The 11,928-nt window shown below is 28.6% G+C and overlaps 1 protein-coding gene across 1 annotated transcript; it reads left to right on the top strand.

Annotated features, from left to right (window-relative positions):
* The first annotated feature begins 4,664 nt into the window (after window positions 1-4,664).
* On the top strand, window positions 4,665-7,330 carry LOC105650365 (putative methyltransferase TCM_000336). Its single transcript, XM_012237258.4, has 4 exons — window positions 4,665-4,820; window positions 5,024-5,422; window positions 6,523-6,795; window positions 6,883-7,330. Exons 1-4 carry the CDS (start codon window positions 4,746-4,748, stop codon window positions 7,222-7,224), a joined length of 1,089 nt encoding a protein of 362 aa, XP_012092648.1. The 5' UTR covers window positions 4,665-4,745; the 3' UTR covers window positions 7,225-7,330.
* Window positions 7,331-11,928: the final 4,598 nt, after the last annotated feature.

The raw sequence follows: 11,928 nt of genomic DNA, 5'->3' as shown, positions 1-11,928 counted from the left end.
GGGCTTCATCTGCGTGCGAGAGGGCTGGAGACAAGACTAGCAGCACCAGCGAGCTGACTGCCACCTTGTCATCGTCGAGCCCTCGCCGGAAAATGGGGAAGGAGGGAAAACGCGTGCTGTAGGAAAGAAGGAGAAGAAAGAAAAGGAAAGAAAGAAAAATCTAGAGTTTCTAGACCATTTTGGTTCGATTTGAATCGGTTTGGTTTAATTCAATGATTTGGCTCATTTTTGCTCGATTTGCAGATTTTTCACTTGGTTTTCAGGTTATTCGTATGGTTTTCGAAAAATCAATTTGATTTCTGGGTCTAGTTCGATTTATTTTGATTATTTTAGTTAGGTTCCGTAACATTTCCTCCATTTACTCAATAATAATAAAAATATTAATAGTAATGATATTTGATTTTAGGATAATTAATTTATATATATTTATAATAGATTAATTGCTGGAGTTTCATATTATTTCTCGAAAATTTTAACTGTTCTCAAATCGAAAATTCTGACAATATATTTGGGCTTGAGCCCAACTCACAAAATTTTGGACTCAAATTAGGATTGTTTGGTGTTTACAGCCCATATAGTTGAAAATCAGATTTTGATTTAATAAAAATTCGAAAGTTTCGAAAATAAAAATTTGGGGTATTAATTTATTTATTGCATTTAGATAAGAGATATGAAAGCTATTAATTTATTTATTGCATTTAGATAAGAGGTACGGGAGCTATTAATTTATTTACTGCATTTAGATAAGAGGTATGGAAAGCTATTAATTTATTTATTGCATTTAGATAAGAGGTATGGAAGCTATTACTTTATTTATTGCAATTTATATCTTATATTTTTTTAATACATTTTTTTCCATATTTATATTTATTTGTTTTAATTTTTTATTTTATAAAATATTATTTTATACCAATTTATGAACAAAGCATTATTTAGAAGGGGAAACAGTTTTAATTTTAAGAAAGCACGTTTTCTATTTATAAGTTTAATGGTAAAAAACACATTTAATTTAGTGAAACAGAACACCAATAGTTATTGTATTCAAAACTTATAAAAAGATTATAAATTAAAGAGAGACACTCTTTAATGAAAAACATATTTTTAAGAAGGCATGAATTTTATTTTCTTAGTTTTAATTTATACATTTGAAAAGCGCATATTTAATTTTGAATAGGAAAGAACAGAAATAGCTGCTGTATTAAAACTATAAAAGCTATAAATTAAAGAGAAGCAGTTTTAATAAATAATCGTTTATAATGTTAAACCATTCGCCAAATATATATTTGAATATATAAATGCTATAAATATATTTGATCACAATAACTTAACATATATATAACATAAATGTGCACATGAAATTTGAAAAGAAATATATGTTATTGAAATATCAATCTATCAAATTCAAAGCATACATATGAAATACTTGAAAGGATACAATACTTAGCTAACTCATAAAGAATTAATGAAAAATAAAACCAAAGTCATTTTATTTAAAATTCTTGATAAGTGGATAATTTAGCATAATATTTTCTTTATTTGAATATTATTTGTGGATATTTTTGCTTTAAAAATGAGAACTTTCACTTGGTTTTCATATTTTTCTTAGACTATGCTAAATTCATTGGGCAATGAGCTTTAGAGTCCAATTCTTGAAGTTTTGGAGAAATATGCTAAGTTGGAGCTGAATTTCAAGAAGCTACCAAAAAGCTCTTAAAAGTTGACAAATTAAGCTTGGGCAAGGCTAATAGAGGCACGTCTAGCGTTGAGCGGGATTAAGATGTTTGCCAATTAGGATTATTTCGTGTTTACTCTAGAAAGTCATTTCAAACATCTAGACCACTAATTAGGGAATTAGGAAGATACTCAGAATCAAATATTTTATTTTTGTAATTGAATTTGAGATTTATTTCCTAGTTTATGATTTTTCCCTCTCCTATGAATAGAACCTTAAGTTTATTGAGTAGGGACCCCTTTTATCTTTTACTCTCTTCAAGAGTAAATGTCTCTTAGAATTTTTATATTTTTTCTTCATTTTGTCCATATCCATGCGTGGCTTAGTTTTTATTTTCAGTCAAAGGTTGAATTCGAAGTAGAGGTTCTTCTATGATTGTGAGATCTTAGCGTATTTATTTTCTTCTTTAATTCCATCAATATTTGTCTATTTTTCTGCATATATGAGAAATTCCATCTCTATTGTTATCTTATTGTTTATTCAATAGGGCCAGTTATTCAATTTAATAGCATAGCATATAGCTAATTAACAATATTAAATCTATAATTGTTTAGTTGAGTTGATTCAAGTAGCACATAATATAATCTGATTGTAACCAAGCTTTTTAATTATATCATAAAAAATTCACAAGCTAATTTAAATGAACCTCGCTTGTAGAGTTTGTTAATTACGGTAGGGTTTTTCTAATTCTTATTACTATTAGCAAATTAAATTCTATCGCTTGTTTAGGGTTGTTTGCTAGTTAGTGATTATTAATAGTACTTACCTTGTTTAATCTAATAATACGGAAAGATTAATCGGCGACGGTTGTTCAAAGATTAATTATTGAGTTATCTTAGAATCAATGATCAATCATGAGAATTTCTTACAAAGAATTGTCTTTGACCGAATTCACCTCCTATTGATTTAAATTTGTTTCTTTTATTGAATTCTTACTTATTTTAATTGTTTGATTCATTCTCTACTACAAATCTCCTATTTTTACTTTTATTGTTTTATTTTCTAGTTATAGAAAGATTTAATCAGAACTAGTCCTTAGCGTTCGACCATTCTCACCCTATCTATAAATTACCTAGAATACGAAGAGCATGAATTATTTTAGTGGCTTCGACAACCTTCAATTCTCATAAAAACCGTAAATTAGAGAGAGATAATTTTTAACGAGAAGTACATTTTTTTTCTTCAAAACCCTATAATTTTTTCCTCAAATTAGTTAAATACAAATATTCAAATATTATGGAGTCTCTCTCTTTAAAGGAAGTGTCATGTCAACACTTAATAAAATCAATGATTCTTCTTTATATATATATATAATTAGTCGTGAGTCCACGCGTTGCACATAATTTGAAATTTTTTATTATTTTTTACTGACTTTAATTAAAAATTTTAGAAAAGCAAATTGTGTTTTTACTTGTGATAATTTTGTTTTGTACTAATGTTTTTTATTTAGATATTTATGTTTGAGAAGCATTTAAATGTAAATATGTTTTATCAGTTACATACAAAAGAAGTAATATAAAAACTGATCAAAATCTATATAGTATTATGTATTTTAAACTATATATATATTTTTTTAGTTTTGAAACTTTATTACATTACAATAGAAAGATTTTTATAGAACGTCAGTGTTAATTTTCATGAGTCATATATCAACCTTGTAAATACATGTAAAAAATATTCTTCAGGGGTTGTAACTTAATGTCTCTCTTATTTTTCCAACATAAATTAAATTAGTCAATCAATAAATGATTGTAAAAAATCAAACCTTTATATTTATAGAGGAAAAGCTACACAAATCTCCTAATTATAGGGTTAAAGACATGAATTATTGTGTTTCTAGTTTGTCAACCGATGGTCTTCCTACCATTGATACCGACTAATGGTTTGCTATCACTCACCAGTCACCGAGTAGAAATTAAAAGTCATAAAAATTATAGATGTTAATTATTCTAAATTAAAAACGTGAAAAAGGGGTCAAATCAATACTTTAAAACTCTAATTTTGTGTTATATTAATATCCATATTTTTTATTTTATATATTTATATAGATATAGATATATAGATAAAAGACAATAAAAAAAATAATATATTCATGGATTAATAGCCCAAAAAATTAAATTTGGAAACTTATAAAATAGGAGCCAATAAAAAAATCTCTCCATTTAAATAGAAAGGTATGTTTAAAATTAACTGATTAATGAACTTTTGAAATTAAAAGATAAATAACTTCTTTGAAATTAATTTATCATGATGATTACAATCAAAAACAAAATTATATATATTTGTGGCCGAAATTCAAAACAACTAATTGTTTAATAAAATTCTCTTTCCATTAGCGTTCAATGCAATTAAAGACATATGAGAAATTCTCTCCATTCTTAAAAGGAAAAATTCTAAGTACACATTTAATAAAAGGAAATTTTTTCTAAAATTTTGTTCGTGCCAAATAATTCAGTTTCATATTTTTCAATACATTAACTAAAAGGTTTAAGAAAAATTCTTTTTAATTTTTGAAAAAACGTTTGATTTTTTTTTTTTTTGATTTAAAGGTTTAAATTCCAATTAAAGGGGAATAAAAGGCAAATGTTTCTCTCTCCATTTAATTAATTAATTAGGAAACGTAAATTTTTAAATTATTCTATTTTAATGAGAACCAAAAGTTAATAAAATCATCACTATTCACTACCAAACAATGAATTTTAAGAAAAACCAATAAAATACACCCAATAAATCAAAATATAGAATAAATTTCTAATACATTCTACCAAAAAATAAAAATGAAAGACAAATATGAGAAACCAGCTTGGCTTATATATGGGTAGCCAACAAATTGTAATCATTATCATCATGTCACTTATTAGCACCCCAGACAAAAATATATCATGAACTACCATGATTAAAAATATATATTATTAAATTAAAAGACAGGAGCAAAAAGGGCTTGTATTTCCTTTAAAAGGAGGTAAAAGACCACCAAAAGGCTCCCATCAGCCAATCTTAGGAGCCACTGAAAATGGATGTTGAGAAACTCTTCCACATGAGAGAAGGCTTAGGGGATTATAGCTATTCGAAGAACTCCCATTTCCAGGTTCAGTTTCTCCTCTTTCAACCCCTTTATTTCTTTTTTCTGTACATTCTAAAAACTATGTCAACTGACAAGTAAAGATATCAGAATTTAAATTTCTGATCTACTGTGCTATAAGCTGGATTTTGGGACAAAACCCTGTTTCCGTTTTTTCATTTTTTTTCTTTTATCTCCATTTGTTTTTTATTTATGTTTTTGAATAACAGAAGAAGGCATCTGATATGGTCAAGTACATGACTATAGAAGCATTAAAAGAAGTCTATCTTGCACTAACACCAAAGAGCTTTGGTGTGGCTGATTTGGGTTGCTCATCTGGACCTAACACACTATCAATTGTCAAAGATATTGTGGAAGCCATTGAAGCAATAAATTGTGAAGTGATGAGTCCAACACCAGAAATCAGAGTTTATCTTAATGATCTTCCAACAAACGACTTCAATTCAGTGTTTAAGTCGTTGCCAGATTTCTACAGAGACCTAAGGAAAGAAAGAAACAGTAGTAATGTTTTCATTGCAGGCTATCCTGGTTCTTTTTATGGTAGACTTTTCCCCAATAATTGCTTGCATTTTGTCTACTCTTCTTTCAGTTTGCACTGGCTTTCCAAGGTTAGATTCTTTTCCTAATCTTTTGATTTTTCTTTTCTTCTTCAATCCTTTTTTTTTTTTTTTGAGTTTTGATTCATGTTTAATGCATATGTAATTAATTCAAATCAATTCACGTATGTAATTAATCCGTATTTGGGGATGGGCACTAGCTCCCATTATCCCCCTCTTCTGTAATTTGAATTTAAAAAAAAAAAAAAAAAGAGTAATACGTTGCAATTCTGCAGTTCAAACCAAAATGGAAAGAAAATTTAATTTTTTTAACCAAAAAAGAAAAGAATTAGATATAAAGACTTTTTTTTCCCTTTTCTTTAAAAAAAAATCTATTTCTTTTTTCTGTACATTGGAAATTACGAGACATTTCTTTTTGTTTCTTTTTCTTTTATGTTGGAATTGAAATGAGTTGTGCTGTAAGGGGTAACTATTTTCTTTTCAATAAATCTTTTCAGCCCATCTAAGATTTGAATCGGAGATTTTTTTATGGAAATTCAACAAATGAAGCAGATATTAGTAAAATAAATATGAAATTTTCCTTTACTAGATTTGGAGAATTCTTTTTTTTTTTTCATTCATAGAAAAGTTTAATGGATCAAATAATATTGCGAGTTACACAATAAGGTAACCTTTTCCTCACTAAATTGATACTAAATTGATAAAAACGATTGTGTTCGAGAGAACTGGAACTCAGAGATCTCCCACCTCTCAATACAACCGGTCCTACCTGATTGGACGCTTGATTTGAAAAATTGAATAAAATAATTTTTGTTTATATAAAAATTTATATTTCAAAATACATGTACCTCTGGAAACCCCGGCCAGAACCATACGTGGGAGTTCCCCTGCATGTGGCTTGTTGGCTTTCGAAAAGTATATGTCCTATATACTAAATATTTCATTTCCTTGAGGCAATAAATTATTATGTATAATTATAATTTCAACAAAAAAGTGAAATTGTCAACTATTTATTCAATGGATAATTATTCCATATTTAAAATAAAAAGGAAAAAAAAAAAAAGCTATATGCTGAAAGGTGGCAACGGATGATGAGACCAAACATTTTGAACGCTAAAAAGATGACAGGCAGTTACCAAATGATGATGCAGGTTCCTCCAATGCTTTATGATAAGGAAGGAAAGCCAATAAATAAAGGCAAAGTTCACATTTCAGAATCTAGTCCTCCACTTGTATCCCAAGCATATGAAATTCAATTCCAGGAGGACTTCTTCTCATTCCTTCACTCAAGGTCGAAAGAACTTATCTCTGGAGGTTACATGGCGTTGATCATGTTGGGAAGAATAGGTCCTCATCATGTCGACAGAGGCAATTCTTTCTATTGGGAACTTCTTTCAAGATCCCTTGCCATTTTGGTTTCTCAGGTTCTTCTTCTTCTTCTTCTTCTTCTTATTCTTCTTCTTCTTCTTCCTGGCTCGACAAGTCTTATGAATATCATACTCTTATTACAGGGAGAAATCGAGAAGGAAAAGCTTGATTCTTATGATGTGCATTTTTATGCACCATCCAGAGATGAAATTGAAGCTGAGATAAGGAGGGAAGGTTCTTTTGAATTGATTCGATTGGAGATGCTTGAGACTGATAAAGACTATGAGAAAGTTGAAGGAAAGTTTGGAGAAGAAGTTGCAATGACAGTTAGGGCAATTCAAGAACCAATGATTTCCCATCATTTTGGAGATGGAATTTTAGACACTTTGTTTGAGATTTTTGCCAGGATTGTAGATGAGGAAATTGCTAAAGAAGAAATTAATCCCATAACCTTTGCTTTTGTTCTTAGGAAATTGTGTATCTGATGCCAAATTTGTAGTTGGAATTATTGTGTTGTAGGGATGTTTATGTTCAAGCCTATTCCCTTTTCATGCCTGGAAAAATTAAAAAAAAAAATCCATTGAGTCTTCACTTGATAGATGTTGTGTATTATAATAGTTAAGTTAACTAATCATAATCCACACTTTGGGCGAAGTTAAAATTCATTTCTAATTAGGCTAATAATCACCAAAGAAAAAAAAAGCTTCAACTTTTGATTTTTCTTTTCAAATTTGGCCAATATATTTAATTTTTGCAATCAATATCTTATATTTATTTTTTATTATCAATTATGGCTTTCATCCAGAATTCGATTAGATGTGGTCGATTGATGTAGCTTCGAAAGGAAAGAAATCTACTTGTTGGACCTTGGGTTGCTGTATTACGACTTACTTGATGAGGGTCCATCAAGAATCCATTAATTGTAATGGCTAAATCTATGAAAAATACCATCAACTATCTGTTTAGAAGAGTAATCGTTGAAGGCAGAGAGGAAAATTTAGGAGAGTAAATTGTTTTATCAAAATGGTGTGTATGAATCCCTTGCGTCAAGTTAATTCAAGGTCAAGCTACGAGTCCATAATAATACTATTTTATTCTAAATTCTAATCCTGTGCTAATATATTTATATTTCAAAATAGGAGTGCTGGAGGTATAAAGGTCAAATTATAGTGATTTTGCAACAAATCATATAGTTGAAAGTATTTTTTTATAGGTTTAGCCAACTGTAAAATTATACAAATTTTTGTAAGTTTGCGGTGGGATGGAAATGAGATTGTCTCAACAATACAATCTTCCAACTTAGAGATTCTAAAAATAAGGATGAATACTAAAGAATAGTCACTGGATGTGAACTGGCTTACTGTGGGACCAATTAACAACCAAAGAAGCAACAAACTGATGGACTTTGGACGAATGCCATAATTGATAAGAAAAAAACATATGAGGTAATAACTAAAAAAATTAAAAATATTAACTAAATTTGTCAAAAACATGAAAGTTCAAGCTTTTTTGTTTTTTTATTTAGCCTTTCTAAAAATTCTAATTGTTTACAACATATTCATGACAGGAAAAAGAAAAGGTAAATTAAGAAAAGGGAAAACGAAAGGAAATAGATATAAGCCTTGAATTTGATAAGAAAATTCAAAGGAAATGATGATTCCTAAGCAAGACTATATATGGTAACAATTAAATTCTTTTGATAAATAAAAAATTTATATGGTAAAATTACGAATACTTTATGAGCCAAAGAAAAATAATTCAATATATCTTTTTAAATATCATGTGTAAAAGATTTTTTTTTTTTTTTTGGCTTTTTCATGATAACAAATTAATCATCTATCAATTGTTTAATTAATTCATATTAAGTATATTCTTTCTTTACTGTATTCAAAAATTAAAAAGAAATGCTAAAAAAAATCAAAATTCTCTAAAATATAAATTTTTTTGAAGACATAATATGATTGGATTACTAAACGCTTTCAAACCCTGAAATATTGACAATACAAATAGGAGATGAACCAAAGGATTCAACCTGATCAGACAAAGAATAAGTTGCCTTTGCTAAGCTTTGGGCTAGACCATTCTTATATCAACGAGTAAAACCAAGAACAACACCAGATATCTCTGTCAAAAGAGATTTACAATCTACTATAAGAGCACCAAAACCGGGATCATCTTGATAAGAAAGGTTGTTAATAGCTGCAGCCACCAGATATTCCATGAGTGAGACTTGCTCCAACTCAACGCCTCACGAATAGATTTGGCTTCAGCAGCGCTTTTTGAGGACGCGCCTCTCACAGACGCTTCTGAAGGCTTGGGATGAAGACACCATCTGAGTCTCGAAGGACACATCCTACTAAAATATACTCCTTACGTTCCATATATATAGACCTAGTTTGACTTTCACATAGTTAAACTATATTTTTTGTTTAGCTTTTTCCAAAACTATCCCTTTACAATATTAAATGATGTATGTATAATTGAGAATAGAGATGTATATTAAATAGGGGTACATTAAGAAATTATATAATAAATTATCTTTCAAAAAAGGAAATGGGACTATTTTTTGGAATGGATGAAAAAAGAAAATGAGATTATATATATATAGGACGGAGGGAGTAAATTTTAGAGAATAGATGAATAATTGTATAATATATATTAATTTCAAATCCTCTACATTTAAATAAGGAACAAAGTACAGTTTGCTCTTTAAATTTATTATTCGAGATTAAAATGCTACAAAATCGGCCTTTTAGCTCAATTTATCCTTAGAACTTGTAATTAACGTTCAATTCGTCGTAAAAAGCCAAAATTGACGTGAAAATTCTGACAAATTCAAAGTATTTTTGAGTTAATTGCACATGGATTACAAGTTCAGGGATAAATCGAGCTAAAATGTCAGTTTTGTAAATTCCTGTTCCTGAATGATAAGTTTATGGAGCAAAGTTTAGATAATTATATTGATAGCTTTCATGATTAAAATTGTAATAAAAATAAATCGGATCCTTTAATTAATCGCTTTGAATAATAATAATAATAATAATAATAATAATAATAATTTATGATAAGTTCCACGAAGCGATAAAGTAGATACATGTATATATGTAAATTATAAAAATCATTAGTCATCAATGTGAGAATGTGGACCATTTTTCAAACCCCATTCCAGACGACAAACATTATAATCCAAGTCATTACAAACAGTTGATGGAGGGCAGCATAAAGATGATGGAAGTCTTGTCCCCATTAAGTCATCCTCAGATTGTTTGAGTGAGTTAACTGAGAATTGCATAATTCAACCAAAATTAAAAGTCATGTCATCAAAAGTTAAAAAAATCAATAATTTTGTGGCCATCATAAAAAGGGTTAACCAAAAACATTGAACATCCTACGTAACCAATTTTGTGCCACAGGAGAAACATGAAGAAGATAGCTATTCTTATTTGTAGCTTTATTTATAAATTATTATCTTTTTATATAATTGATGTTGGATCTATTTTTCTAGACAAGATATATCTTACGTTTTAGTTAAGTTTCAAGTAAACCAAAGTCCGTAATAAGCCTATCACGCTATAAAAATGGATATCCTGCAAAGTGAAATATATATATATATATATATATATATATATATATATATATATATATATATATATATATATATATATTGAGACAAATAATATAATCATCCCCAAATAGACATCCTTCACGAATTAGGTTAATAAAGATAATTCAAATTCTAAAACTTCTAAATTAGGTTATTAATAATTGATAGACTAATTATTGATAAAAAACTAAACGTTATTTAACTATTTCAAAATGTGTAATATTCGATAAAAAATCAGCATTGATTGTCTGTTTAAAACTCGAGATTCTCGCTCGGTAATCATTTCTTTGTCCCCTACTTGGATGAGGATAACTATACCTTGTCATTTCTATAAATTCTCGTATAGAAAACACAAAGATATACAATTCACAATCTTTTATTCTCTGATCTAATCTTATTCTTGATTTCATATTTTCAATACTATCAATTTGGTACAGTATGCGTGGAAACACCTTGAGTTTTTGGTCTGAATTTTATTTCTCAAAAACTCCAATGGCAACAAATGAATTCCAAATCATGATTACTGATTCACCCAATGCAGGTTTATAATCAGCTAGCCATCATATTCCAAATACAATGATCCACCCAATAATCCACCCATAAAAGGAAATTTCAACTAGTTCAAGTCCACCTAAAATACATTCTTAAGTTGCAATAGCCTTGACACATGCCTATAACAACTTTGCAGCCATTCTTGAACGTATCATGCATACTCAAACTCCAACACCTCAACACCCATCTCAAAATCATACTTATTCTCCAAAAAATAGTAATTGTCTGATAAATAATGTAGAAGAAAATGGGCAAACAATAATATCAGAGGAAACATAACATCTTGTAAAATAGAAATAACCTATAATCAAGCTATACAAAATCTCAATATTCTGAAGGATTCAAATGAAGAGAATTTTTGAATAAGAATTTGTGAAATTCTCAAAGAATATAGATAAATTGGAGACAGTAGTGATCATGGTCTTAGAAATGATTCTCCACTGTCCAAAGAAATCTTAGAGATGTCATTTCCTTCAAAATTTGAAATATCAACTTTCCAGACCTATGATAGAACAACTGATCTGAGAATTATTGTGTCGGGCATCTTGTTGGGGTTTTAATATTAATAATATGCAGCGGAATAATATAATTAAAATAAATTAATTATACCAATAGGGATCCTTTTAAATGTTTAAAGCAATAAAAATTGTTTTGAAAAATACATCTTTTGCATATTCTTGAAACTTCAATATACGCGACTAAGTTGTCGCAAATCACAAGCCGTTCAAATGTCCGGCCTTTAATAGTATCCACACGAGAACGGACAATCGAAAAACTCTAACACAACTTTAGAGGGTTGAGAGGTTAGAGCATATGATAGTGCTAGTTATCATAGGCTCTATATATAGTTTTGTAGCTATAAGTAACTACATGTTACATTGTATCCTAAACCTTTTATATGAAAACCCTAAGTCATAAATAAATTAATTCTAATTATTTATTTAAACCTTTTAAAAAAATAAATTATAACTAAAATATATGTGAGCTCAAGGGTCAATTTTATCTTGAGATTTTGATGATTTTGCAAAATAAA

The sequence above is a fragment of the Jatropha curcas genome, chromosome 6 (genome assembly GCF_041381405.1).
Source record: "Jatropha curcas cultivar XTBG-Jc1 chromosome 6, XTBG_Jcur_1.0, whole genome shotgun sequence".
Taxonomy (NCBI): Eukaryota; Viridiplantae; Streptophyta; class Magnoliopsida; order Malpighiales; family Euphorbiaceae; genus Jatropha; species Jatropha curcas.
The sequence above is the reverse complement of the archived record's forward strand: the minus strand, read 5'-3'. Positions and strand labels throughout refer to the sequence as shown.